The sequence below is a fragment of the Molossus molossus genome, unplaced genomic scaffold, assembly GCF_014108415.1.
Source record: "Molossus molossus isolate mMolMol1 unplaced genomic scaffold, mMolMol1.p scaffold_m16_p_15, whole genome shotgun sequence".
Classification (NCBI taxonomy): Eukaryota; Metazoa; Chordata; class Mammalia; order Chiroptera; family Molossidae; genus Molossus; species Molossus molossus.
The window spans coordinates 28,684,120-28,707,609 of NW_023425350.1; the positions used below are offsets into that span (position 1 = coordinate 28,684,120).

General features: G+C 55.2%; 2 protein-coding genes across 2 annotated transcripts; both read right to left on the minus strand.

Annotated features, from left to right (window-relative positions):
• Positions 1-2,143: 2,143 nt before the first annotated feature.
• OXER1 (oxoeicosanoid receptor 1) lies at positions 2,144-4,008 on the minus strand. The gene is made up of 2 exons (XM_036263463.1): positions 3,944-4,008; positions 2,144-3,287 (listed from the first exon to the last, which is right to left on the minus strand). Exons 1-2 carry the CDS (start codon positions 4,006-4,008, stop codon positions 2,144-2,146), a joined length of 1,209 nt encoding a protein of 402 aa, XP_036119356.1.
• A 1,663-nt stretch (positions 4,009-5,671) lies between these two features.
• HAAO (3-hydroxyanthranilate 3,4-dioxygenase) lies at positions 5,672-19,536 on the minus strand. The gene is made up of 10 exons (XM_036263190.1): positions 19,411-19,536; positions 16,415-16,493; positions 12,226-12,309; positions 11,823-11,929; positions 9,067-9,156; positions 8,676-8,719; positions 8,252-8,397; positions 6,549-6,617; positions 6,303-6,385; positions 5,672-6,194 (listed from the first exon to the last, which is right to left on the minus strand). Exons 1-10 carry the CDS (start codon positions 19,488-19,490, stop codon positions 6,116-6,118), a joined length of 861 nt encoding a protein of 286 aa, XP_036119083.1. The 5' UTR covers positions 19,491-19,536; the 3' UTR covers positions 5,672-6,115.
• Positions 19,537-23,490: the final 3,954 nt, after the last annotated feature.

Sequence of the window (23,490 nt, forward strand, 5' to 3'; positions counted from 1 at the left end):
GCCCACCCCAGGGACCCTGTTGCCATTTGGAACCCAAATGTAGGAAGTGGGGTCTTTATTCAGCCTGCCTTTAGCTCACCTCATACTGGCACACACATTGCCCTCCCGTTTGCAGAAAATCCTGCACTTGTCTGCTTTCTCCTCCTCCTCCTCCCCCTCTTCCTCTTCTCTTCCTTCTACTCCTTCTCCTTCTCCTTGATCCTTTCTCACCCCCCACCCCATAACTGGCAGCATGTGCTGGGCGTGGGGGCTCCATGAGAAAGGCTCAGTCCCCAGCCTCCAGGAGCAATTGGGCCCTTTCATGACAGTGTCTGACTTGGGAATTCCAAATCCCAGGCTGAAATTGGGCTGGCCCAGGCTTGGCCTGCTTCTCCCCTGGTGGCAGAGGGTGGAGAGGGAGTGTCCCTGGGAGTGGCTCTACCAGGCAGAAAAAGGCAGCAACGAGAGTGGAGGAATGGGGCAGGGGTCCTGGGGGACAGAGAGGCACTAGGAGACAGCTTGGAGGGGCCCCGCTGACGCACCCCTTTTCGTCAGTTGGTTTGGGTTCTTCTCTATGAGTTTCTAAGAGCTCCTGGTAAGTTTTCAGAAAAGGGAAAGGACTAGAGATACACGGAGGAGATGGGTTACAAAATCGACCTGACCCTTTGTCCCCCAGGCCACCTCCCTCCTCCCGACATGTTCTCTGCATCTCCCACCTCAACATCCACATTGTTCCTGGACACTCCTTAGAGTGTGGGGTCTCCTGGTGCTTCGGCCTCCATTCCTGAGGTGGAAGAGCTTCCCTGTCCACGATATGAAATGGTTGGACTCAGTGGATTAAACTCCAAAGGGAACTGGGGAGAGGATTTGGTCCCCATCATCAAGCCTCGCCCCTGAGGCCTACAGGCCTGTCTGGGGTGACGAGTAGAGGACCAGTTCCGGCCCCTCCTGTCTCCCCCGCAGGAAGACGCATGTGTGTTGTGGGGAGGTGTTTATTCTGAGGTGGCCAGGGCTGAGGATACACAGGGGTCAGGAGGTACATGTTTGGGGCTTCAGTGACCTCTAAGCAGTCCTTTGGGAGCCTTGAAGGCTCTGTGCCCACCCTGTGACTTCCCCTTTGGACAGCAGGATATCCACTCTCCCCCTGTACCCCCCCCAAAAGAACAAGACCCTGCTTCATGCCAGGTTACACACCTGTGCCTGAGGGACCCAGACGAGTTAGCCCAGAGGGTCTCAGACACCACAGGCATATTGAATAGAACAGAAAGGGGTAGAGGTGGGCAAGATGGTCCTGGGGGAGAGCTGTGAGCCACCTCTACGCCCTGAGGCCCTGACTCTCACCCTGAGCCTCCAGGGTGGTGCACTTGGGGCTAAGAACAACCTTAGGGGGTGCGGAGCTGGAACTGAGCCAGGAGCCTGGACTGGGTGGAAGTGGTGACCTCTGCATCATCTCAGGGGAGCAGGGCAGGGCCCCTCCGTGGTGCTTTGGGCAGGACCTCAGGAATTGTAGAAGGGAAGCTGGAGGCCAGAGAGGGGCAGAGACCTCCAGGGACCCAGCGGGGCTGCCCCTCCCGTGAGCCTGAGTCCACTCCCGGGCTCCAGAGCAGTGTGGAAGGATGGTGCTCTGGATGTCTTCCCCACTCTGTCCCCAGACTTTCCCTTCATCTTGGGGCACCCTGAACCCTATTCATGCCAGGACTGGACAAACTCAAAGATGTTTATTCAGGTTTCTTTAGAACGGCCAAGACAGGCTTGCATGTTCAAAAGGAAGTTTATTAGCATTGAAAGGGGCAAACTGGAGATCACAGAAAATGCAGCGTCCGATTTCTGAAGCAAGACTTGTGCTGTCACAGCAGTCAGCTCTGACCTGGTGGGACGGTGGGCCGAGCAGCCCTCCCTCTGCGCTGGAGCCCCTGCCGCCCTGCCTAAGTCCACCTGCCCTCAGACTTTCCTGCGCCCTGGGGATGACACCAGGGACACAGCTCTCTATGGGCCAAGACTGTTTCCCTGCCACCCACCTGGCTCCTGCAGATGTCCCTTGTCCAGCTGGCTGAGGCACCTTGCGCTGGCAACAGTCCAGGAGTGATCTTGTCCCTCCAAGCCAGACAGCCGCACTGCCGCAGACCCCAGGCCCGGGAGGGCCCTCCCTTCAGTCCAGTGAGTCCTAGGTGTGCAGCCTCCCTGGGGCCTCGGCCTTGCTGGGGGGGGCCTGCAGGCGGGCAGGGCGCTGGGAGGAGCTGTCATCGCTGGCCGAGTCCTGCGAGCCCTGGAGGAGGCCCAGCAGGGCGCGGCACTGGCGGAAGAAGCTGGGGCTGGAGAAGCAGTAGAGCACGGGGTCCAGGACGCTGTTGAGGTAGGTGAAGGCCAGGGAGCCGTGGAAGAGCTGCGAGCAGACGTCCAGGGCCCGGCAGGCGTGCAGGCGGAAGGCCACGATGGACGCCACGCCGAAGAGCACGCTGGGCAAGAAGCAGACGGTGAAGACGGCCACCACCATGGCCAGCACGCGCATGGCCCTCCGCGGGCCCGCCTGGGCGCCCAGGCCGCGGCGCCGGACGGTCACCCCGATGCTCACGGTGGCGAAGAGGATGAGCGCCAGCGTGGCGAAGAATTCCAGTAAGTACAGCGCATGGTGCCAGCGGAGCCCGGCCGAGGACTGCCTGCCCAGCCGGTAACTGAGGCAGGACTGCCTGGGATGGGTCATCACGAACAGGTGCCCGTTGAGCAGCAGGAGGCCCCCCCAGAGGCCGCCGGCCACCTGGGCCGCTGCCCGCCCCGAGGCCCGGCTCAGCGCGTGGTGGGGCCACACCACCTTGAGGTAGCGGTTGAGTGCGATGGCCGAGAGGAAGACCACGCTGGCCGAGCGGTTGGTGGACAGCATGAAGAGGTTGACCTTGCAGGCGGCGGGGCCGAAGCGCCAGGTCTCGCGGTGGAGGTAGTAGTCCACGCGAAGGGGCAGGTTGACGATCAGGAGAAAGTCCGCCACCACCAGGCTGACCAAGAACACCACGTTGGACGACCAGGGCCGCGAGTAGATGCAGAAGACGAGGAAGGCCACGCTGTTCCCCACCAGGCCCAGGATGAACTCCAGGCACAGGACTGGCACCAGGAACGCAGACACCTTTGCAGAAGAGGTTGGAAGACAGGGGGCTGGTGACCCCAGTGCAGTGGTGGCCATAGAGGGAGAGAGGGGAAGGGGAGAGGGAGAGCTCAGGTTATGAAATTCCATATGCTGCCTGGGCTGTGGACCTGAGAGAAGTTTGCAGCCTTTCTGCTTCTGTGAGCGTTCCGGGAGGAGTGTCCTCTGCCCGCTGGCCACCACAATGACTCAGTCTTCTAGGTCCTCCTCAGTATCCTCGAAGCCACTGAGAAACACCCAGGGTTCCTGTTTACTAGCAGCCCTCCCCCGCCTCCCGTCCCCATACTGTATGATGTCCCTCCCCCGGTCTGGTCTCCAAACCCAGACTGGGGGATGGCCTCTGTGCAGAGGAGGAAGCAAGGTTCAGCGGGGGTGAGATGGATGCCCAGAGAGACCCTGAAGTGGGAGGAAGTCCACCTGGGGTGAGGTGGGGGGGAGTGTATGCAGCTCCGAGTGGTCAGATGTCTGCTTGCTAAAGACAGAATCCTGGCCAGTTTGGCTCAGCGGTTGGAGCGTCGGCCTGTGAACCAGAGAGTCCCGGGTTCTTTCCCACTAGGGAAAAAAACACACAAAAAAACACGGCAGAAGCCGGTCCTGGCAACTCCTAGCTCTCAGGATCATGCAGACCACCCTGGACAACCTCGCACCCTCCATCATATACATGGGCTGGGTGGCCGCCTCCCTGCCCCCACTAGTTCCACAGCAGGGACTGGGGGCCGGCTAGGATGTTGTTTTGAGAGAGGGCGATGGGGAGTCCAGTCTCCACCTGACTGAGAGCTTGGCCTGTGGGAACCAGCCTGTTTGTGCTCTGCCAGCTGCTGTAGTTACTCCCAGATTCCTGATGATTCCAAAGTCTGTGATGGTCCCAAGTCCATGTACATGATGAAGTACATCCCACCGGCAGAAAGCTCCCCTGTCAAGTTTTACTGCCATGATCTGGGGACCTGGAGGCCTCTCCCCCGAACAGAACAATCCCAAGAATCCTGGAGTTCCTCTGTCCTCTCTCTACCCTCTTCTGCCTCCAGCCAGCATTCGCTGAAGAGAGGGGAGGCTGGGGCTGGCTTTGGACCAGGTACAAGTCCTGCTGTCCCACTGCGTGGTGTTCTCATGAGCCCATGTGGCCAGGCCTGAGGGCAGACATGAGGGCCTGGGGCTCCTGATAACCTGGGACAGCACCAAGGGAGGCTGTGGTTCAGGTTCCAGGACCTGACACCAACCCTTGTCAACTGACTGGTCAGCAGTGTGCCATGTACTACGGACTCTGCCCAGGCCTCTGGGTTACAAACACAGTGGCCACTGGCTCCTCTCCCCCAGATCCCCTTTCCTGGGCTCCCGTCTGGCCGAAGCAGAGGGCAGACAGGCTGTGTTCAACTACAGGGTGCATGCAGGGTGGCGAGACCACAGCCTGAACTCTGAATGCAGACAGGCCTCGGCTGGGAACAGAGCTGCCTGCTTTCGAAACCTCTCTGAGTGTCATCTTTAAAGTGGGGTGTGACCACCTCCCTGGAGAGTTGTGAGGATTAAATGAGATGTGTGTAAAAACTTCTAGGGAATTCCCTGGCACAGAGCTAGTGTTCAGAAAAGCAGATCTGATTTTCATTATTTTCTGTCTCAGATGAGGCATTAAGGACAAACTCTTCTCGTGGCCACCTGTGCCCTGCCAGGGGCTTCCCTGGACACTCCTGTGTTTTCTCAGCTTCTGTACAGAGCCGCACGTTGCTGCGTCCGGGCCCTCGCCAGGCCTCGCCCTGACTGCCTCGGACTGTTCGCAGATCTGGGGGAGGCTGGTCGTGTTTTCCCTTTGCTTTCAGGAGAAGAAAGCCCTTAGGAGTAGAGAAGTGGGTGAAGGTCTTGATAGCCCTCGGGGCCAGAAGCCCCTTCTGCAAAGTCAGACCCTTCTTTGCTCTTCAGTGGAGTAGACCAAAGCAGTGAGCCACCGGGAGGGGGTGGAGAAGGCAGGGTTCAGACCCCGAGCTCTGCAGAGGAAGCTTGGACTATAATGAGGGATGTGTTCTGTCCAGATCCAGCTTCTTACCCCTACGTGTGACCCCTCATCGACTTCTCATTGAAGTCCCAGGATTCCAAGCCCAGATCTCCCTTGACCGGTTTCACGTTTCATTTCTACCCACTGCTGCTTCTGGGGCTCCCGGCTCTCCTGACCCCAGAGCAGGCCCAGGAACCACCTGAGGTTTGGACGGCGTGCCTGTACGCAGCGGGGGGCAGGGGATGCGGCCAGACACTCCTCCCTAGCTGCCGGGGTCCCCCTGTGGCTTCATGCCCTCCACGGGCTCATCACAATCTTCGCGTATGAACACTGGTTAACTCTGGGCGGGGGATTTTGTGTTTTCATGCATGTTTTCTACAATTAGCAGAAATCACTCCTTTTATTGGGGGTAAAAACCTAACAGATACTATTTTTTTTTTAATTATGTAAAAAGAATGTGTGGGGGAAAGGCAGAGAGACGACATCAGCTGTGCCCCCAGGACAACCATGGGAGCCTGTGTGGACCAGTCCACACGCACATGGTGAGAGTCACTCTACACGCAGGGACACCCCTAACAGACCCTCCACATGTCCAGGTCACCCGGTGCCTGGACATCCAGATATCACGGGAGCGCATGGGCCAGCCGCCGACCACAGCCTGTGTCCTTGCAGACCCAAGGCACTCGTCCCCAGGAAGCCTTTATTGAGGGCCCGCTCGGTGGCGGACAAGTGTCGGAATGAGCCTGTGAGAACAGAGGGAGGGAGAGGCCGCCCAGCCTCAGGGACAAACCACTGGCAGAACCAGGTGGGTCAGTGGGCTGAGAGCTGTTAGAGGAGAAAGGGAGAGTCTGGCATGAGCGGACGGGAGGAGGATGGACGACAAGGATGTGCAGGGCCCGGCAGGGGCCCTAGTGACTCAGCAGCAGTACACCTAGAAGCAGTGGGGGCTGGGAAAGTAGTCATCAGGGTGGTGCTGGGACTCGTTCTGTGGCTGCTCTGGGCCCACAGCACGATGATCACCCCAGGGGCTTCTTGCGGGCGGGGTCCTGGGTGACAGCCAGGGCCACAGAGCCTTGCCCTCTCTCCCAGGTGTACCTGTGGAGACACGGGCGCAGGGTCAGGCAGGGCTGGGCCCTAAGGAGCGCAGGAAAAGCAGGGCGGTGCCACAGCTGGGGGAAAGGCCTCCTCTCGGGGTGGACTCACTCCGCTCCGGCTGGCACCAGGAGGCTTTCATCAGGGGTCAGGCTCAGGCGCTGCCCCCCCACGGTCACCACGGAGGAGCCCTCCTGCGGGGAGGAGCAGGAGAAGCAAATGGAGGCTAGCAAGCCTCAATGCCTGTTCGAGTCCCGAGTCTGCCTTGGCAAGGAGGCCCTGGGAGCGCAAGGCCCAGGGCAGCTTCGTCCCCAAGGGCAGGACATCAAGCCACCCTCTCCTGCAGGCCCCACTTGCCAGCTGCCACAGCCACGTGTCCACATCCTGCCTCGGGCCTTTGCTGCTGCCTTGTCCATGGACGATCACCTGGTAGGAAGTGACACATCTTCTTGGTGCTATCTGCCCCCAAAGGAGATGGCCTTAAACCTGGCCCCCAGATTCAGGCCTGTGTGGGGCAGGGGTGGGGCCTGCAGTGCAGCCTCATCTCCTGCTGTGATGCAAAGACCAGGACTTGGAGAGAAGGCTGCCCCGGCTGCAGCCTCCCGGGTGCCTCCAGCATGATGGGTGCTGCCGCCTGCCCCCTGGCATCACACATGCCTGCCCTCCACACACTGAGCGTCTGCTCCCTCTGTAGCACGTCCCGACTACTGCTGACCCACAGGAGGGCACACCTGCGGGCACGCTAAGGGCACACACACCTGTGCATGGCATAGTGCTGACCACGTGGCCCACACACACGATTCCCTAAAGGATGCCCGCTGGCCCAGAGCAGGACTCACTAGGTATTTGTTGGCATAAACCGGAGCAGGGGGGAGTAGGGGTGAGAAAGAGGTGGTGGGCTAGGCCAGGCAGCCAGCTCAGCGCGGAATGACGTTGTGAAGGGTGGCAGGGCTCTGTGGTGTGCGCCTGCTCTCACAGTCCTGCTAAGCTGCAGTCTCTAAGGGCAGGTCTGTGTCCAGTGAGCATCCCTCCAAGGGATCGTCTATGTCAAACTGCAAGGATGTGCCAGTGGCAAATTGTAAGGCACCAGCGAGCTCAGGCCTTCTAGCAGGTGTCCTTACCTCCACGTTTGCCCTCCTGATCCTGCCTCACACAGGGTACAGTGATATTCGTAAAACACCACTCTGGCCTCATCATCCCCATTCTTCACTGCTTGAGAAAGCTCTGTTGTCTCCTGGATAAGTCCTTGAACATTGCCTACCCAGGAGACTCACCAAGACCTGGGCCCTGCCTGCTCCTTGGGCCATCTGGCAAGCAGGCCTGTTGCCCCCATTCCCCGGCCCTGGCTTTTGCCAACCTCAGCTACTTTGCAGTGCCAGCCTATTTCAAGTTTCCGGGCCTTTGCTCATGCTTCTCCATCACCCAGTATGCTCTCTCTTCCTTCTGCAAATGCCTACGTTCACTGTAAAATGCAGCTTATACATCCTCCTCCAGGAAGCCTTCCCTGACTTCCATCCTTTGTCCTCCAGTGGCTTCCGAAAGCTTCTCTACCAAATGAGGTATCACATAATTGTGGTGATTGCTAACTTGTCCATTTACCAGACCATAAACTCTTTGAAGCAGTGATTCTATCTTATTTTCCTACCAAAGTCTGAAACATAAGACAATAAATGTTGAATGAAAGAAGGCCGGCTTTGTTTGGGTACCTCTCTGTGCACCCAGCCCTCACCCCAAACACCTCTCTCCCTTCCAGCTCCCAAGGCTGTGACCGGCCAAAGGCTCAGGACTCCCAGCAGGGGGATAGCCCCAGAAACCTATCACTGGAAGAGGCAACACCCTACTCTGAAGGCAAAGAAAGGTTGCTTGGGACCACGTAGCCTCCACGGGCCTCCACTGGCCAAGCCGTCGCTTTCTGAGTCAGGGAAGAAACAGGAAGGCTATGCCCACATCTGCAACCTCCAAACGTGTGTGTGTGTATGTGTGTGTGTGTGTGTGTGTGTGTGTTTCCCACTTCCCGGGCTTGCTGGGTGGATGCCCTGGGTGGCCCAGGGCTGCATTACCTGGGTCTCATAGGTGTCCCCAAACAGGCTGAGGGGTGTGCCCCCTTGTAGCTTCCTGCGGTGGCCATCCAGCCAGGCCTCCAGGGACATGGGCTCCATGACAGATCGTGTGCTCAGGGGGAACGGTGTTTCCTTGAGCAGCTGGTCTGTATCCACAGCCCAGCTGTGGTCAGTGTCCTCTGGCCCAGCCCTCCCAGCCCCAGGAGACCCGGTTCCCAGGGCCCCAGCTCTCAATTGCAGGAATGGGTTCTGGATCCAGCCCAAAGCCTAGCAGCCATATAGGGGGTACTGTTTGGTACCATCGTCCTGTACCTTGAATACTGGGCAGAGTAGTCAAAAGGGGATTCCCTGGTACCCTGGACCGAGACCATCCTACTCTGGGAAGGGAGGGAGAGAGGGAGGAAGGCGGTTCCAGTGGCCTCACCTGGGATGGGCTTCCCTGTTCTGTGCTGCTCAGAGCTGAAGAACCTGCAGGGACAACAGGGAGGGGGGAGAGGGGCCAGCGTTTCCAGCTGCCAGGTCAGGGACACACACACACACACACACACACACACAGTCATACACTCTCACACACATACTTGAGGGGCCCTCCTATGACTCATATGGAGCATCTGCGCTCTCCCAGCCCCATGGAGCAGCCTCCTTCCCTCCCCAGGGGGTCTCCGGCCCCGGCCTCCCACCCTGGGAAAGGTCAACTTTCTCCCTAGATCCCATGGCTCTAGGCTGGCAGATGCTCCATGGAGCACTTCATGGACAGGTCTGCTGTCCCAGCCAGACCATAGGGCCTCAGGGGCTGGGGCTGGAATGGGCCTCACTCCTGGATGATGGGGACCAGCTGTGTGCCAAGGTCCTCGCAGTAGAACCACTTCTCAAACAGGACATCCGTGGTGTCTCCTATGTAGTACCTGCCAGAGCAAAGGACGGGCAACCAGTTTCCCATCTGGGCAGCCTCAGGGAAGCCTCCCTGGGGCCCAGCTCTGAATGTTGACCTCTGGGCCTGGCTGGCTCCCCAGAGCTGTTGCCTGCTTCATTCACCCTGTTAGCGCAACCTAGTGGCCACAGCTGGCTCTCGCAGAAGCAGGGTGAGTCCCCAAAGTGATGCGAGTGCTGTTATCCGCCCCGTTTCATAGGTCTTCTTGGTTCCCAAAACTTGACAATTTACAAAGTGGATAGAGAAGAGGCTCAGAGAAGCTGGGCAATTAGGCAGGGTTTACACAGCCTGTAAGTGGCAGAAGCAGGCAATTTCTGGGCGACAGACTAGAGACAGTCTTAGAAGCGTAGAGAGCATCAATGACAAGTGTCTTCATTTTCCCCAAAGCAGAAGCTGAGGCTGAGCCTGAACCCAGGGGCTGTGGCTGGAGGCTCGGTCTGCCTGCTGGAGCTCTAGGGCAGAGCACACGGGACCTTAAGGAATCAGCATGTGGAAGACGCCCCTAGATGGGAGAACCTTCTCCTTTCAGGGTCGTGGATGCCTTTGAGAACTGGAGCGGCCCTTCTCAGGGGGAAGGTCCACATGCATGTACACGCAGCCTCTAGTGGACTCCCTGAAGTCCACTCAAACCTCAGCCTGGCTCGGGGCGCTGATGTGAGGGGCACCTGGCACACCAGGGCCATGCCTCAGGCCCCTGTGTGTGTGGCACATCTGCTGACTGAATGCCTAATCCCCAGGCTCAGCTCCCAGCGTCAGGCCAGCTCTGCCTGCTCCTCACCTCCTCCCCCAAAGAGAAGTGGCCCTGCTTACAGACACGTGGCGCATCCTTCCCACCCAGCACCCTCGTCCTATCCTGGGATGGAGCTGGCCACCATAAAGCTCCGTAACTGGACCATGACGTCACCCAGAAATTGCCTCCAGAGTGGAATTTTAATGTTGAGTCCCTGGCTTTTATTAAAGGTCAAAGCAGCCAGATGAAATCTGTTATTGAATTTGCTGTAAAAATGTTATTGAGGAAACTGTCCTCTCCATCATGAAAGACTCCCTAGATAAAGCCCCATGGGAAAAATCTCTTTCAGAGTTTAAGGCCAGACATCTGCTTCTACAACGGACATTATGCAGGAGGTTAGCACGCAGTCATTAGCGTGGTGTTTTTAAAAAGGAATTTAATAGTTTTGAAGAAAAACTCATGAGTTTCTTAATGTGTAAAAAGCCCGAGCCCATGTTTGCAATAAGATTGCAATGTTGGAAGGCGCAGATACGCACAGAAAAAGAGACAAGATGGAAATTGAAGCACTTTGTTAGGTCTAATTGGTGGGATGACCATTTTGTGCGTTCTCTTTATTGTTTGTTTGTTTCTGAGATACCATTCACATCCCATAACATTCACCCGTCCCCTGACAGGTCATTTTATGTATTTTACATCCTCACCCGAGGACATTTTTTTTTTTTTTTTGCATTTATCTTCAGATAGAGCGGGAGGGAAAAACGGAGGAAGAGAGAGAGAGAAACATCAATGTGAGAGAGACACATCAACTGGTCGCCACCCACATGACCCCAGCTGGGGCCGGGGACAAACTGCAACTGAGGTTTGTGTCCTTAGCGGGCACCGAACCCAGGACTCTCTGGTCCACGGGCCGACACTCTAACCACTGAGCTAAACCGGCCAGGGCTTAACAAGTCATTTAGTTTTGTCCACTCCTGGTACTTTTCCAGATTCCAAGAATGACCGTGTATGACTTTGGTAATTAGGAAAAAAGGGAAGCGTTAAAATAAAAGGTCCATTGTAACAGATGTTGGTAACTTGTTGGGAATTTTGAGTTTTCTCAGTTAAAACATACAAAAAGTAGTTTCGCTTCCATAAACATCTGTGTCCCCAGAGCCCAAGGCTGCGCCCTCCTTTCTTAGGATAGTAACTGGGGACTGATCGGAACCACACTGGGACTTGGCTCTGGAAGCAGAGTGCCCGTCGCGGCACCGTGCTTGTCCCCGCTCTGGGGCCAACTCCCACTCGTCCCCGGACTGCCCTGGCTCGTCCCCTGGGTCTCTATCATGCCAGCTCTGCCATTTTCTAGCAGACACAACGTCTCTTCACCTGTGAAGCACAGACGCACTGGTACCGGCCCCACAGGATCACCGTGAGATTTAAATGAACACATGCAGCGCCTGGGCTGGTGTCCGGCCCCAGCAAGTGTTACACAGGTGCCCCCCGTGCTGGCTGTGGGAGGCCTGGGGGCGCAGACCCAGCAGCGGGCTACCCTGGTGGAGACGGAATACCTGGGGGCAGAGGCTGGGCGAAGCGGCGGTGTTGCAGTGGCCCTGGGCCAGGTGGGTCTGACCGCGGCATCCTCCCCACCCCCCAACAGACCTCCGTCCGTGCAGGAAGCACAGGCTCTCTTCCAGCCAGAGGTCTGCAGGCCGAATGGGCCACCAGAGGGCCAGAGAACATCCTGCACCTCCATCAAACCCACCCCACCATGGGCCCTAACCTCTCCCCACCACCTGGCAATACAGGGTCCCCGCGAACCCCCCATTCCTGCTCAATGGCCGGAGAGTGCTTTCTTGCGTCTACCTCGTCTGTCCTGTTCTGTGTGGCTCCCACCCCAACCCCACGCATCTCTGCCTCAGACCCTCATTTACCTGAGCCCATCTAGCTCGGTTCTCAGCCGCCTCCGCTCAATCACCAGCCCCACGGTGTTAGCAAATCTCTGTGGAGAGTGGGGGATCCCAGCAGGCAGGAGGAATATCTGCAGCGGTGGGACACGGTGTCAGTAAGACTGCAATCCCCTCCAGAGACCGCAGTGCCTGCAGCATCCTGGGCCCCCCAGCTGACCCACGGGTCCAGCCCCGCCCACCTCTGCTCAGCCTTTACCGGAACGGGAGGAAATGTCAGGCTGTGCTGAGGATGGGGTGGGGCAGGTCTGGTGGGCAGGAGGGAAGGAAAGGCGGGAGGACAAGACCTTGACCAAAGCCAGAGTGAGTGGACCCGACAGGTTTCTGCCCTGGGAGCCCTTCACCTCCCACCCCCGGGGCCCAGCCTCACCTCTCCCTGCCGAATGACCACGTCCCGCTGTTTCCCGCGCTCCAGCACTTTGAGAACCATGTCGCCCTCCAGCTGGTAGAACACCTGTGGGACAAGACAGCAGACGGGCTCGGACCCTCCCCCTCCTTCTCCCTGCGTTCTGACTGGGAACCCTGAGAAAGTTCCTGGAGTCCTCTGAGTTTATGAGCAGCTCCGCCACTCCTGCCCTGAGGCCCCAGTGTCCCCTGACACGTGTCACAGACAGAAGTGCTAGTGACACACAAGGATCACATCTTGACATGCAAGTGATGACCAAAGTACCCAGGACACAACAGCCGCTGTGTGGCTTGGGGCAGGAGGCTGGCTGAGATGCTCGCTGGAGACTTCAGTGACCCCTCAGCCAGGTCAGGAGATCCACCCATTGACTGTCCCGGAGGCTGGGCAAGCACTTTCCTCTGCATGATCAGAAATCTCCGCAAGAACCTCCAAAGCTGTTATTAGCCCCGTTATGCAGAAAAAAAAAAAAAGAAAGACTGAGGCTCAGAGAGTAAAGCAGCTTGTCCAAGGTCAGTTGGTGAGTCCTAGAGCCGCAGCGTGGAGCCGAGTCTGCAGGGAGCTCAGAGCTGTGCTGGCTCCTCTGGCCACGGTGACGCCTGGCACGGGCAGGCTGTGCCCGTCCAAATCCCTCCGGGGGCCGGCCATGAAAATGGTGGGCTCGGTGACACTGGAAGCTGGGGTGGGTTGGAGGTTGTGAGGGAAGGAGTACCCACCTCCTCCTGGTTTCCTGCATAGGGGCTCCTATTGCATTTTCCCTATTCCATCCTCAGTCCCTCATTAATGTGTTTGCTGAGACCACCCCATGGAGCTGGGAGGAGGAGGCAGACACTGTCTACGAGTCACACATTGCATGGGTATTAAAGGCCCCAACCAAATAATTAAAGGGGTATTAATAATAATTATTATCATGTAAGGAGTTAGAGGAGATAGAGGTCCTTGTCACAGCATGTACTAAGAAATCAAGCTGAGCTCAGGGAAACTAGAGAAATGTGGCTTCACCGTCTGCTACGAGGGACAAGGTAACACCCCCCCTCTAAAGGACATTTGTCAAGGGGCAGCAAAAGCCTTCATAGCTCATGCCCCTGTAGGGTGGCCAGAGGGTTTTCTTTGGATGTAGGACCTTCAGTGCTGAAAACCACAAAGTCCAGGACAAACCCGGACAGCGGGCTCCTTACACTCTTGAGCTGGTAATTCCGTCGCCAGGAAGGTGGCAGTAGTGAGTCAGAAATGCACTTTGCTCGTGTGTACATACCCGGCTGTATGGCATAGTTAAAAGCATAGATTCCAGCATCACCTGGCCCTCAGCTCAGCCAGCCCTCGTGTGTCCTGGGTCAGTTCGGTTTCCTCATCCATAAAATGACAGTATCTACTCAGAATGTCACTGTGAAGTCTGCCTGGGACACTGCACACAGTGTACCCACCACAGAGTCAGCACTCACAGACCTCCGGCGATGGCAGGGTTGGCAAAATGATGCTAACAGTAATAACGGGAAATGTCACTATTTTATGATAGAAACAAAATATGGAACATTATGCAGCCATTAAAAACTATTTTTGAGCCCTGGCCAATGTTGGTTGGAGCGTTGTCCCACACACCAACAGGTGGCAGGTTGGATTCCTGGTCAGGGCACATACCCAGGTTGCAGATTTGATCCCCAGTTGGGGAGCGTTCAGGAGGCAACCAATTGATATTTCTCTCCCACATCGATGTTTCTCTCTCTCTCTCTCTCTCCCTCTCTCCCCCTTCTTCTCTCTAAAAGAAAAATTAGTAAAAAACAAAACACAACAAGAAACCCACTATTTTTGAATAACTGTTAAGAGGGTGGGGAAATGGAAAATGCTAAAGTTATCATGTTAAAGCAAGACTCAGAATCGCATCCAGCAGGATTCTAATTCTGCTGTAACCGTCCACGCGTGAACGACTGTTCCCGGTGGAGGGATTCCCTGAGTGGCAGGATGATGAACAGGGAGTACATTTGTTCTCTATATTTTGCATGTTTTTTACAATAAACAAAATTTACTTTTAGTATTAAAAATAACCCATGCAAGTTATTTAGAACAAATAAGAAAAAAAACCCAGGCTATTTTAGGGAGAAATTTTGCAACTCCCCGCCACACACACACCACCCCCCAGCTGGGAGGAAGCCCGTGTGTGTGTGTGTGTGTGTGTGCACACGCGCACATGTAGGGGGTTCTTTCATGGTAGGGGGAAAGGAAAGAAGGGCCCAGAGAACCCTAGGGAGGGGCCAGAGCCCTTAAGCCCTGCGAATATCAGGGAAAGCTGGGGTGGGGTGGGGTCTAGAGTGATGGTCTGGGCCAGATTCAAACCCTGTGCAGGCAGATGAAAGGTATCAGCAGCCATCAAACAAAAGCATAGAGAGAAAGGAAGCAGAATCTCCCTCAGTCCTGTCTTTCTGCCCGGAAGTTGCGTTGTGATGAGGGGCAGGCCTCGCCTGAGCAGAGGTGCAGATCCAGGACAGCAGAGAATCCCAAACAGCCCTGAGCAATCCAGCAGGAATTATGCTCCATATGGAAGTAAATGATGTTTGGGGCCTGTGCTGGCTGGAGGATTAACTGTCCCTGTGGGCCGATACTGACTTGAATCAGACCTCTGGTGCCTGGAAAGGCCTCACAGGCAGAATAGGCGCATGTGTGCGTGTGTGTGTGTGTGTGTGTGTGCATGTGTGTACGTGCGCGCGCAGAGGACCGATGCATACTAAGCATCAGCTGTGCCCGGGCTCTGTGCATATACTCTACATACACTGAATCCCTCCCCCAGGCAGGGGCAGTGTCCCCATGAGCCACAAGGAAACAGGCTCAGAGAGGTGATGTGATGTGATCTGTTCAATATCACATAGTCAGGGAGAGTCAGACTCCCGCCCGGCCGGCTGATTCCCAGCCCAGGTCCCCGGGGCCCCAAGGGAAGGACTGGGTAAGTGGAATATGTGTGGTGAGCGAGCCTGGGCACCTGAAGGGCTGTTGCTGAGGCCTGAGCTCAGCGAGGAGGAGAGTTTGGCTCAGCAACTCCCCTTCTCTCACCAGGCAGGAGTCTGGACCCTGGGGCCAGGGTGGGAGCCTCTGAAGACAAGTTGGGGGGCAGGAGAGACCTTGCGACTGGCCCCATTTTCCCCACCGTGGCCACTCCCAACCCAGTCCTGTCTTTTCTCTGAGGTGTTGGCTTTTCCTGCTGGTTTTTCCTAAAGAGGAAAATGGTCTCTGGCGAGCTGTGGTGTGAGAAGGGGGCGGTGTGGGGAGAGGTGGACCCTGGCAGCGTGAGAGGGGAGGGGCTGGCTGGCTCTGCCTAGGGAGGCTGCTGCTCCTGCTGGCCCGGTCCTGGTCCTACCCCGCTGCCCCCACACAGGTGCTCAGCAAATATTTGTCCAGTGAGCGATTCTCCCTGCTCCCTCCAGTCCCCAGCTGTGGCTGAGCTGCCAGCAGTGGGGGTGAAGGCTGGAGACCAAGCCGGACTCTGGACCTCGAACTCCAGGGCCAGGCCTCCAAAGTGATAGGTAGGGGGACCCCCAGTGATCCTTTGCCACCAGAGATTCTGATATCTGGGGACACAGCTGTGTTCCTCCCTAAGAGGCCCCATCTTTTTCTCTGTTGTTTATTTACTTTGGGGAAGGTAGCACAGAAACACAGTTCAAAATTCAAGGTACAAAAGGGTAGTTAGTGCAAATTGCAAATTCCCCCTCCCACCTGCCCCTGCCCCCAGTGCTGGTAACTGATGTGTCTTATGCCCTCCAGATAAGGAGGGGCCTTCCAGCCCCCACCCTTCCCAGAGAACTTGGCTCCAGGGGCCAGAGTAGAGCACCCAGGTCCCTCTCAGCAGCTGGGTCTCATTTTGGAGGTCAGCCGTGCATATTCAGGCTTGGAGGGAAGGGACCAGGGCATAGCGCCTGGAGCGTGGACAGCCCCTGGGTCCAGGGGGTGCTGCTAGCAGTGAGGCCTCTCCTACCAGAGAGGGTGGGCTCTTTCTGAGGATGGAGCTGTCAAAGGTGTCACTGGTGCCCACACCTTCCAGGCAGCAATATTGCCCTGTGATTTTGGTTGAAACCCCTTCACCCATCAGCCATCTGACCACCCCGTCCATCTCCTGTCCACAGGCTACGGTCCCGGGCTGGGTCAGGGCAAGGGCAGTCGGCCGACCTACCTCCTCACCCTCCTCGATGTGGTAATCCTTCCTGATGTTGGGGCCCCCGATGAACATGACTTTGAGCTGCTCCTTATGCCTGCAGTGGAGGAGAGGGGAAAGGTGCTGAAGACAGGAGGGGCCTTGGGGGCCTGGAGAGAGCCTAGGCACACCTGGGAGAGGTAACAGGGCTGTTTCTGCATCACGGTCCCTGTCAGCTTTTGAGGTTTGGCCCCCTCCACTCTCATCCCAGGGTGCCCGTGTGTATCCGAGTGTCTGCACCTGTCTGAGACTGTATCTGTGTCTTGGTATATCTGTATGTGTGTATGTCCCTCTGTGTGTGTCCCCCACATCCTCTGGACCAGTAGGAGGAGCAGCAGGTGGTGGATCTCTCTCTTCTTCAGTCAGATCTCTGAACACAGAAGAGCAAACTGGAGGCCCCACCTCCTGAACGGGTAACATGACCTTTATCTACCTCTGTCCCCAGAGCTGTCTGTTCCCCCCAAACTGCTGGTTGAAGGCTGTGAGGCACCTGTTTTAAGAAGTGGAGGGGACACGGGCAGGGGCCCTCAGGCAGGCCCTGGTGGTGTGGGAGTGGTTTTAGGGAGCAAAGGATCAGGATGGGGCACTTTGGTCTTGGCTGAAGGGGTGCCAGAGAGCCTAGGAATTTTTGTTTTGTTTTGTACTCATCTTTACTGAGATATAATCTAGAACAGCAATTTTCAACCTTTTTCATCTCGTGGCACAAATAATTACTAAAATTCTGCGGCACACCAAAAAATATATTTTTTGCTGATCTGCCTAAAAATAGGTATAATTTTGATTCATTCACACTAGACAACTATTGTTGTGTTGGCTGTTGTCATTTTTTTTTATTTGTCAATCTAAGGGAAAAGAGGTCAGTGCCCCTGAATAAATAGACAGGTACTGCATGTTTTCAAATTTCTTGTGGCATACCAGTTGAAAATAGCTGATCTAGGTACATACGAAAAATTCTTGAATGAGCCCACTCGAGAACTATTTCAACCCATCAGAGTGCATAATTCAGATCATATCCTTCCTCTGCTCAAAACCTTCCAGCAGTAGCCTGGCGGTGTGGCTCAGTGGTTGAGCATCGACCCATGCACCCAGAGGTCGCCGGTTCGACTCCCGGTCAGGGCACTCAGGGCACATGCCCAGGTTGTGGGCTCAATCCCCAGTGGGGGGCATGCAGGAGGTGGCCAGTCGATGTTCTCTCTCATCGATGCGTCTATCTCTCTCTCTCTAAAAATCAATAAAGAAACAACAACAACAAAAAACCTTCTAGCAACTTCATATGTCTCCCCTCCCATTCCTCCCCAAATCCATATATTGGAGTCCTAACCCCCAGTACCTCAGAATGTGACCTAATTTGGAAGTAGGGTCATTGTGGATGGAGTGAGTTAAGCTATGATGAGGTCCTACTGGAGTAGTGTGGACACCTAATCCACTATGACTGTTGTCCTTATAGAAAGGGAGATTTAGACACAGACACAGAGGAGAGCACCACGTGAAGGTGAGGGCAGAGTGGGTGATGCCGCAGAAGCCAAGGATGCAAAGATCACCACTAAACCAGCAGGGGCCAGAAGGAGCCTGCAGCAGCCCTTACCAACACAGGGGTACAGCCACAGCCCTACCTCGCCCTGCGGCCGCCTGGTCTGCCTGGGCCTCCACCCCTTGTGTGTTTATATTTAGTGGCTGCCTCCTCCCACTGCAATGTCAGATCCCGTCAGGACTTTTGTCAGTTGCTTTTCCACTGTATCCAGAGCAGTGCCTGGCATGTAGCAGGTGCTCAGTGAACATCTGCTGAGTGACTCAAGGGAGGGCCTGCGTTTTGTGATTACTAAAACTGGGGCAGCACTGGAGGGCTGGGGTGGGGGGCCTGGAGGCGGGGCAGCCCTCACTTTCCAGGAAGTGACAAGAGTGGAATCAGAGCAGCGGCCCAGGGACTGGAGAGGAGCAGGTGGATATGAGACCATTAGGAGATAAACTGGAGGACTGAGAATGAGACCATGGACAGGGACGAAGTGGGGAAACAGTGAGGGTGCCGAGGCTTTGGGGCGACACTGCCTGTTAGCCCTGGCCGTGCTGCACAGTGACTGAGAATGTGGACTTTGGAATCAAACTCTTCTATGGGCTCGAGTCAGGACCCTGTCCCACACTAGCTCCCTGGCATTGGGAAAGTTACCTATTAGAATCCCACTCCCTGGGGCTGCTGTGAACTAAATGAGATGATGTTAAAGCACTTGGCACAACCTCTGGCTTGTCAAAGTGTTAGTGATTGTAACTGTGTGCTTTGAGGTGTCACCCTGTTGGACATGTTCTGTGGACACTGCAAAGATGGGATTGTGAGCTGGGGAGCCCAGGGAAGGGGAAGGAGGTAAAGGGGCTTCAGGGGAGGGCCTGCGAAGTCTGCTGGAGAAAGACTGGCTGGACCCTGATCAGCCCCGTTGGGTGATATGGGCAGAGGTGGCTAGGGAGGGCCTGGGGGGAGTGTGTGCACCGCCCCCCACCCCATGCCTGCCAGTAAAGAGGGGAACTGAGAAGAACAATAAATCACGATCCTCACAGAGGCGCTCATCTTCGCCCTCTGCCTGTGGCTTCCTGGATAGAGTTGGGTGTGTGGGCTGTCCCCAGGCCTGGGTTCTACTGCAATTCTGGAGTCAAACTTCTGAGGGTCACTGGGGCCTGGAGAGCTGTCTCTCGGCCTTGGAGGGGAAGGGTGCCACCTGCTATCTGCATTCCTCCTAGCCTCGGTTCACCCGGCCATGCTCAGACGGCGGGGCCACAATCTCCGCGTCAGAGTCGCCAGAAAGAGGAACAGACAAGGGAGGCCCAACCCGGAACAGCCCACCCTCCTCCCCTGAAGACACCGTGAGGATGACAGCCCCTTCCTGCAGGCTGGGTCAAGGAACTGGAGCTGGAGGGGAGGCGGAGGGGTGCAGACGGAGAAGAAGGAGGTGAGGACAGAGAGCAGGAGAGGCGTGCCTGGGACTCACAGGAGCTTGTTGCAGACGGGGGGCAGAAAGGAGGCCCGGTTCTCCTCCACCCAAGTCCTCACTCTCACCGGACGCTCCATGCCTGCCCCGGAGCTGGGCTCCGAGCGGTGTCCTGCGCCGTCCGAGGGGCGCGGTTCCGCCCAGCAGCCTATTGGCCGCCTCGTTAATCAGCATCCCGTGGGGCAAAGGGCGGGGCAACCCCCGGACACCTAGGTGGCTGCGGCTGGGGACCCCCGCGGTGGTCCAGTGGGCCTTTGGTCAAAGAACCCTGGCAACGCCACGTCGTGGGGTTTTGCGCCAGGCACCGGCTCGGCCCCACCGTACATGGCGGGGAGGGGGCGCCCCTCACACCTGCGCGGGGCTTGGGAGCTTGAGATAGGCCTAAGACACAGGATCGGGAACCATCCTGGTCCTCTGTCCCCAGACTTTCTGCCTGGGCCCCCCAAAAAGACTGTAATGGGGAGCAGACGGCTCGCAAACCCGAGCGCCTGAGTCCAAGGGTGCTGGCACTGAATCAAGCCTGTTTCCCCACCCGAAAAATGGGAATGTCTACCCAGCCCTCCAGGGGTTACACAGCGGCCGCCTCAGGCCGATTCCTGTTATCCCCTGTCCTGTCGCTAGGACGGAGTCAGGCCAGAGCCCACAGGGTCACTGAGGGCCGCTGGCGGCCCTGCGTCTGGCCTGGTGACGGGAGTGGTTCGGGGCCCCTGGCGCACGGCAGGGGCCCTCCGGGCGGGGCTGGGGGGCGCGGTGCCCTCACCTACATTTGCCAGCGGAGGCAGACACGGATAAGGTGCCCGGCACTGTTCTAAGCTCCTTCCATGTCTTAGGACACAGGACCCAGGACGACTCAACGAGTCGTGTTTCAGATCCTAGCCCTCAGGAACCCCGGGGGCCTGGGCCGCGGAGGGCGGACTAACCTGTGCTAGTGTTCCAGCCCCTGTGACATGCTCTGACTCAGGTACCCTGGGGGCACAGGAGGGACCAGGCACCTGCTGTGGGGGAAGGAGGAGGGGGGAGGATAATCGAGACCTGCTTGCTTCTCTTTCTTCCGGACTCCAAATTCTCAGGAAAATTGCTCGCATGTGTTGGAGAGGGTCAGGGGAGCTGGTAGGTGGGGAGAAGGAAAAAACTCAGGCTGACGCCAGAATCCAGACTATAAAGTTCAAGAAATTCGAAACTTCTCCAACTCCCCCCCCCCACCCCCCATCTTTCCCCGCTCCTTGCTGCTGGTGTTCTCAGCACCCTCAGACACGGGACTCTCCCATGCCAATCAAAACCCAGACAAGGAAACAAGATCCCCACCCACCTCCGCTGGGAAAGACCCTCCTGCTTCCTCTCCCTGCCCCCACTACCTTTCCCCCTTTCTCTTTTGAGTTATTTATTTAGATTTTTTTTAGCTGAGCATTTCTTTCTAGAATGTTGTTTGGCACCAAAATAACTCAAACCATATTTATCTTTCTCATCTACAACTAATCAGTGAGATGTAAACAGTGACAAACGAAACATCAAGGATCTACAATGTGTTAGGTTTGGACGTTTGTTAAATGGATGGGTGGGTGGGTGGATAAAGGCATGAATGAATTCACACTAAAAGGAAACATGATTTCAGACCAACAAATGTTCAGTTACATGGTACAAAAGAAAGAATGATAGTTTCCCTGTATTTTAATCTACCTAGTCAAAGAACGTGAATCATTGAGACCACAAGTGAATGTTTGGGGTCTGAATTATCCAGATGAATCCTAAACACAGGCTAAAAAAAAAATCTGCTGTGTAGTCACTGTCAAATTTGCCCTCTGGTTTGTGTTGAGTAAATAAATCACCATGTCTGTTCAGTCGGCAAGCCTCCTACCTTGGGTGTTGGGCACCACGTGACTTCATTCTAGGAACATTCTTCAACCTAATATTCCAGTTCACTGTTTGTTTTCAATTGAGTTGATGTGTTCTACAGTTCATTTCATCTACTGAGATTCTTTTGGTTAATCTTCATCCAAGGATTTTTTTTTTTTTTTTTTTTTTTTTTTTTTTTTTTTTTTAGAGAGAGTGGAGAGGAGGAACAGAGAGGTTGACTCCTTTATGCACCCCAACTGGGGATTGAATCCAAAACCTGGGTATGATCTGGAATAGAATTAAAAAACTTTGGTGTGCGGGATGATGCTCCAACCAACTGAGCCACCCGGCCAGGGCCAAGGAAACTGTTTTAAACTGTAAACTCTTATAAGTGAAGATAATATTAGCTGCTGTAAAAAGAAAAAAATTCCAATGCAAACTCAGTGATTTAACAACCTGGGCATGTGCCCTGACCAGGAATCAAACTGGGACCTCTCAGTCCATGGGAGGAGGCTCAATCCACTCAGCCACACCGCAGGGCTCCTCCCACATCTTTACCCCCCTTGGGTCTGAAGCTACCTAATGGCTGCTCCCAGGACCCCTGGAAAGACTCCTTGGCTCCTCTACACATCAGGGCTGAGATTTCCTTCTTTGATCTAATTTTGCCCTCTTTTAGTCCCTCCTTGAGACTTCCTCTTCCTCTGTTTTAGTGTATTTATTTATTTCACATTTATATCTTTCATTTATTGGATTTGGTGTTTAACATTTCAAAAACTGCCACCCTGTTTCCCAAAGCGGCCGCACCCTTCTATCTTCCCACTAGCAGTGAGTGAGGGTCCTGCCTTCTCCACATCCTCACTCTGGTTTGCTCTTGTCTGTCTTTTTGGCCTCAGCATTCCCATCCTCACTTACCGCTCCTTTCCAGCAAGTTCCCTCCTCAAGTCATCACCCAGGAACCTTTTCTGCCTGGGATGGAGTGCAGGTGAGGAGCCTAACTAACCGCAGCAACAGGAGTAACACCCTCTCTGGGTACCACTTACTGCAGGATTACTACATGGGATTAGAAAACTGAAAATGACGCTCAGGGTAGACGCTGTGCTCCCAAAGGTTCACAGCTGGAAAGTAGAGGCACCAGAATATAAACCACCTTTGCCTGTGCCTTCCCATTGTGCAGTGGTTTCTGCTCCAAGAGTTCTGCCCCGATCGACTCCAATGGGGTCACTGTGTATGGCAGTGTTGGGGGGCTAGGGGTTTGGTTCTAAAGTTAGTAAAACAAAAGTTCCATACAGTTAAAATCAAATTAGAAAATTCTTTATATCACTGATAAAGTACAGTGTGCAGCAATTCTCAGACATAAAAGCTTGGGGATCACTGAGCTAGAACCACCAAAGGAAATAACAACAGGAAAGTCTATATGGCAGATGCTTAGACATTTGGTCTGTTCTGTTCTCAAGGTAACTCTCACATTTCTGGGTGAATAGAGGATGGGTGGGTTATTCTCAAAACATTCCTGTTTGCCCGCAGGGTTACTGCTTTCGGTGTGATATTAAGCCCTTTGTGCCAGTTATTAAGTTGCTGTCTCTCAGCCCCAAGCTCACTTTGTGTACTCTATATCATGATGCAGGGGCTGGCATTCTGCAAACTCCATTTATGCGCTGCCAGCTGGTTCCATCGGGCCCTGCAAAACAGAGGTAACTGAGGGAGACTGTTGCTTCCTGATTCCCCTGTCTGCCTGTGGTTCCTGGGCTCATCACCTTGGTTCTTCCCCTTATCGGTTTCTAAATCCAATTTGCAGTTTTCCTAGTTTTTGCAGAATCAATTTTAAGGTGACCTCAGTGGAGATATCAGCACTAGAAGCTGGCGTGCACTCTCAGTGGTCTGAGTTCCAATCCTGCAGAAGTCCTCCTCCGACTTCCAAGGTTTGGTAATTCAGTTTCTGCTTAGTTCCCTCAGCCTGTGGGCTGGTAGGGGTGGTAGCTGCTTCTTACAGTTGCTACTTCTGTAACACCGCAGAATCCCCCCCCCCCCCCCGCCCATTTCGGTTTTTCAGTGACCTGGCTAAATTTAAACCTAGTTAACAGTCTTCTGTATTAACCTAGTTAACAGTCTTTGTTAAATAACCGGCATGGTTTCTGTCTCCTGACCAATATACTTTTATAAGTGTAATTCTATATGTTAGGAGATTTGTTTATGGTTGTGATTTGCAGCTCAGGGACGCTTAAGTTCTAAGTCTGGGACATCAAATAA

What these genes read in the sequence shown, in the direction of transcription:
- HAAO (XM_036263190.1), bottom strand. Translation starts at nt 19,490, where the DNA reads ATGGAGCGTCCGGTGAGAGTGAGGACTTGGGTGGAGGAGAACCGGGCC. An exon ending in ACATCGAGGAGGGTGAGGAG is followed by an intron (nt 12,310 to 16,414) that starts GTAGGTCGGCCG and finishes CTTGTCCCACAG; the next exon opens with GTGTTCTACCAGCTGGAGGG. An exon ending in GGGACACCTATGAGACCCAG is followed by an intron (nt 6,618 to 8,251) that starts GTAATGCAGCCC and finishes ACTTCCTACCAG; the next exon opens with GTGATCGTCCATGGACAAGG.
- OXER1 (XM_036263463.1), bottom strand. Translation starts at nt 4,008, where the DNA reads ATGTACTTCATCATGTACATGGACTTGGGACCATCACAGACTTTGGAA. An exon ending in GAATCATCAGGAATCTGGGA is followed by an intron (nt 3,288 to 3,943) that starts GTAACTACAGCA and finishes TGTGGTGGCCAG; the next exon opens with CGGGCAGAGGACACTCCTCC.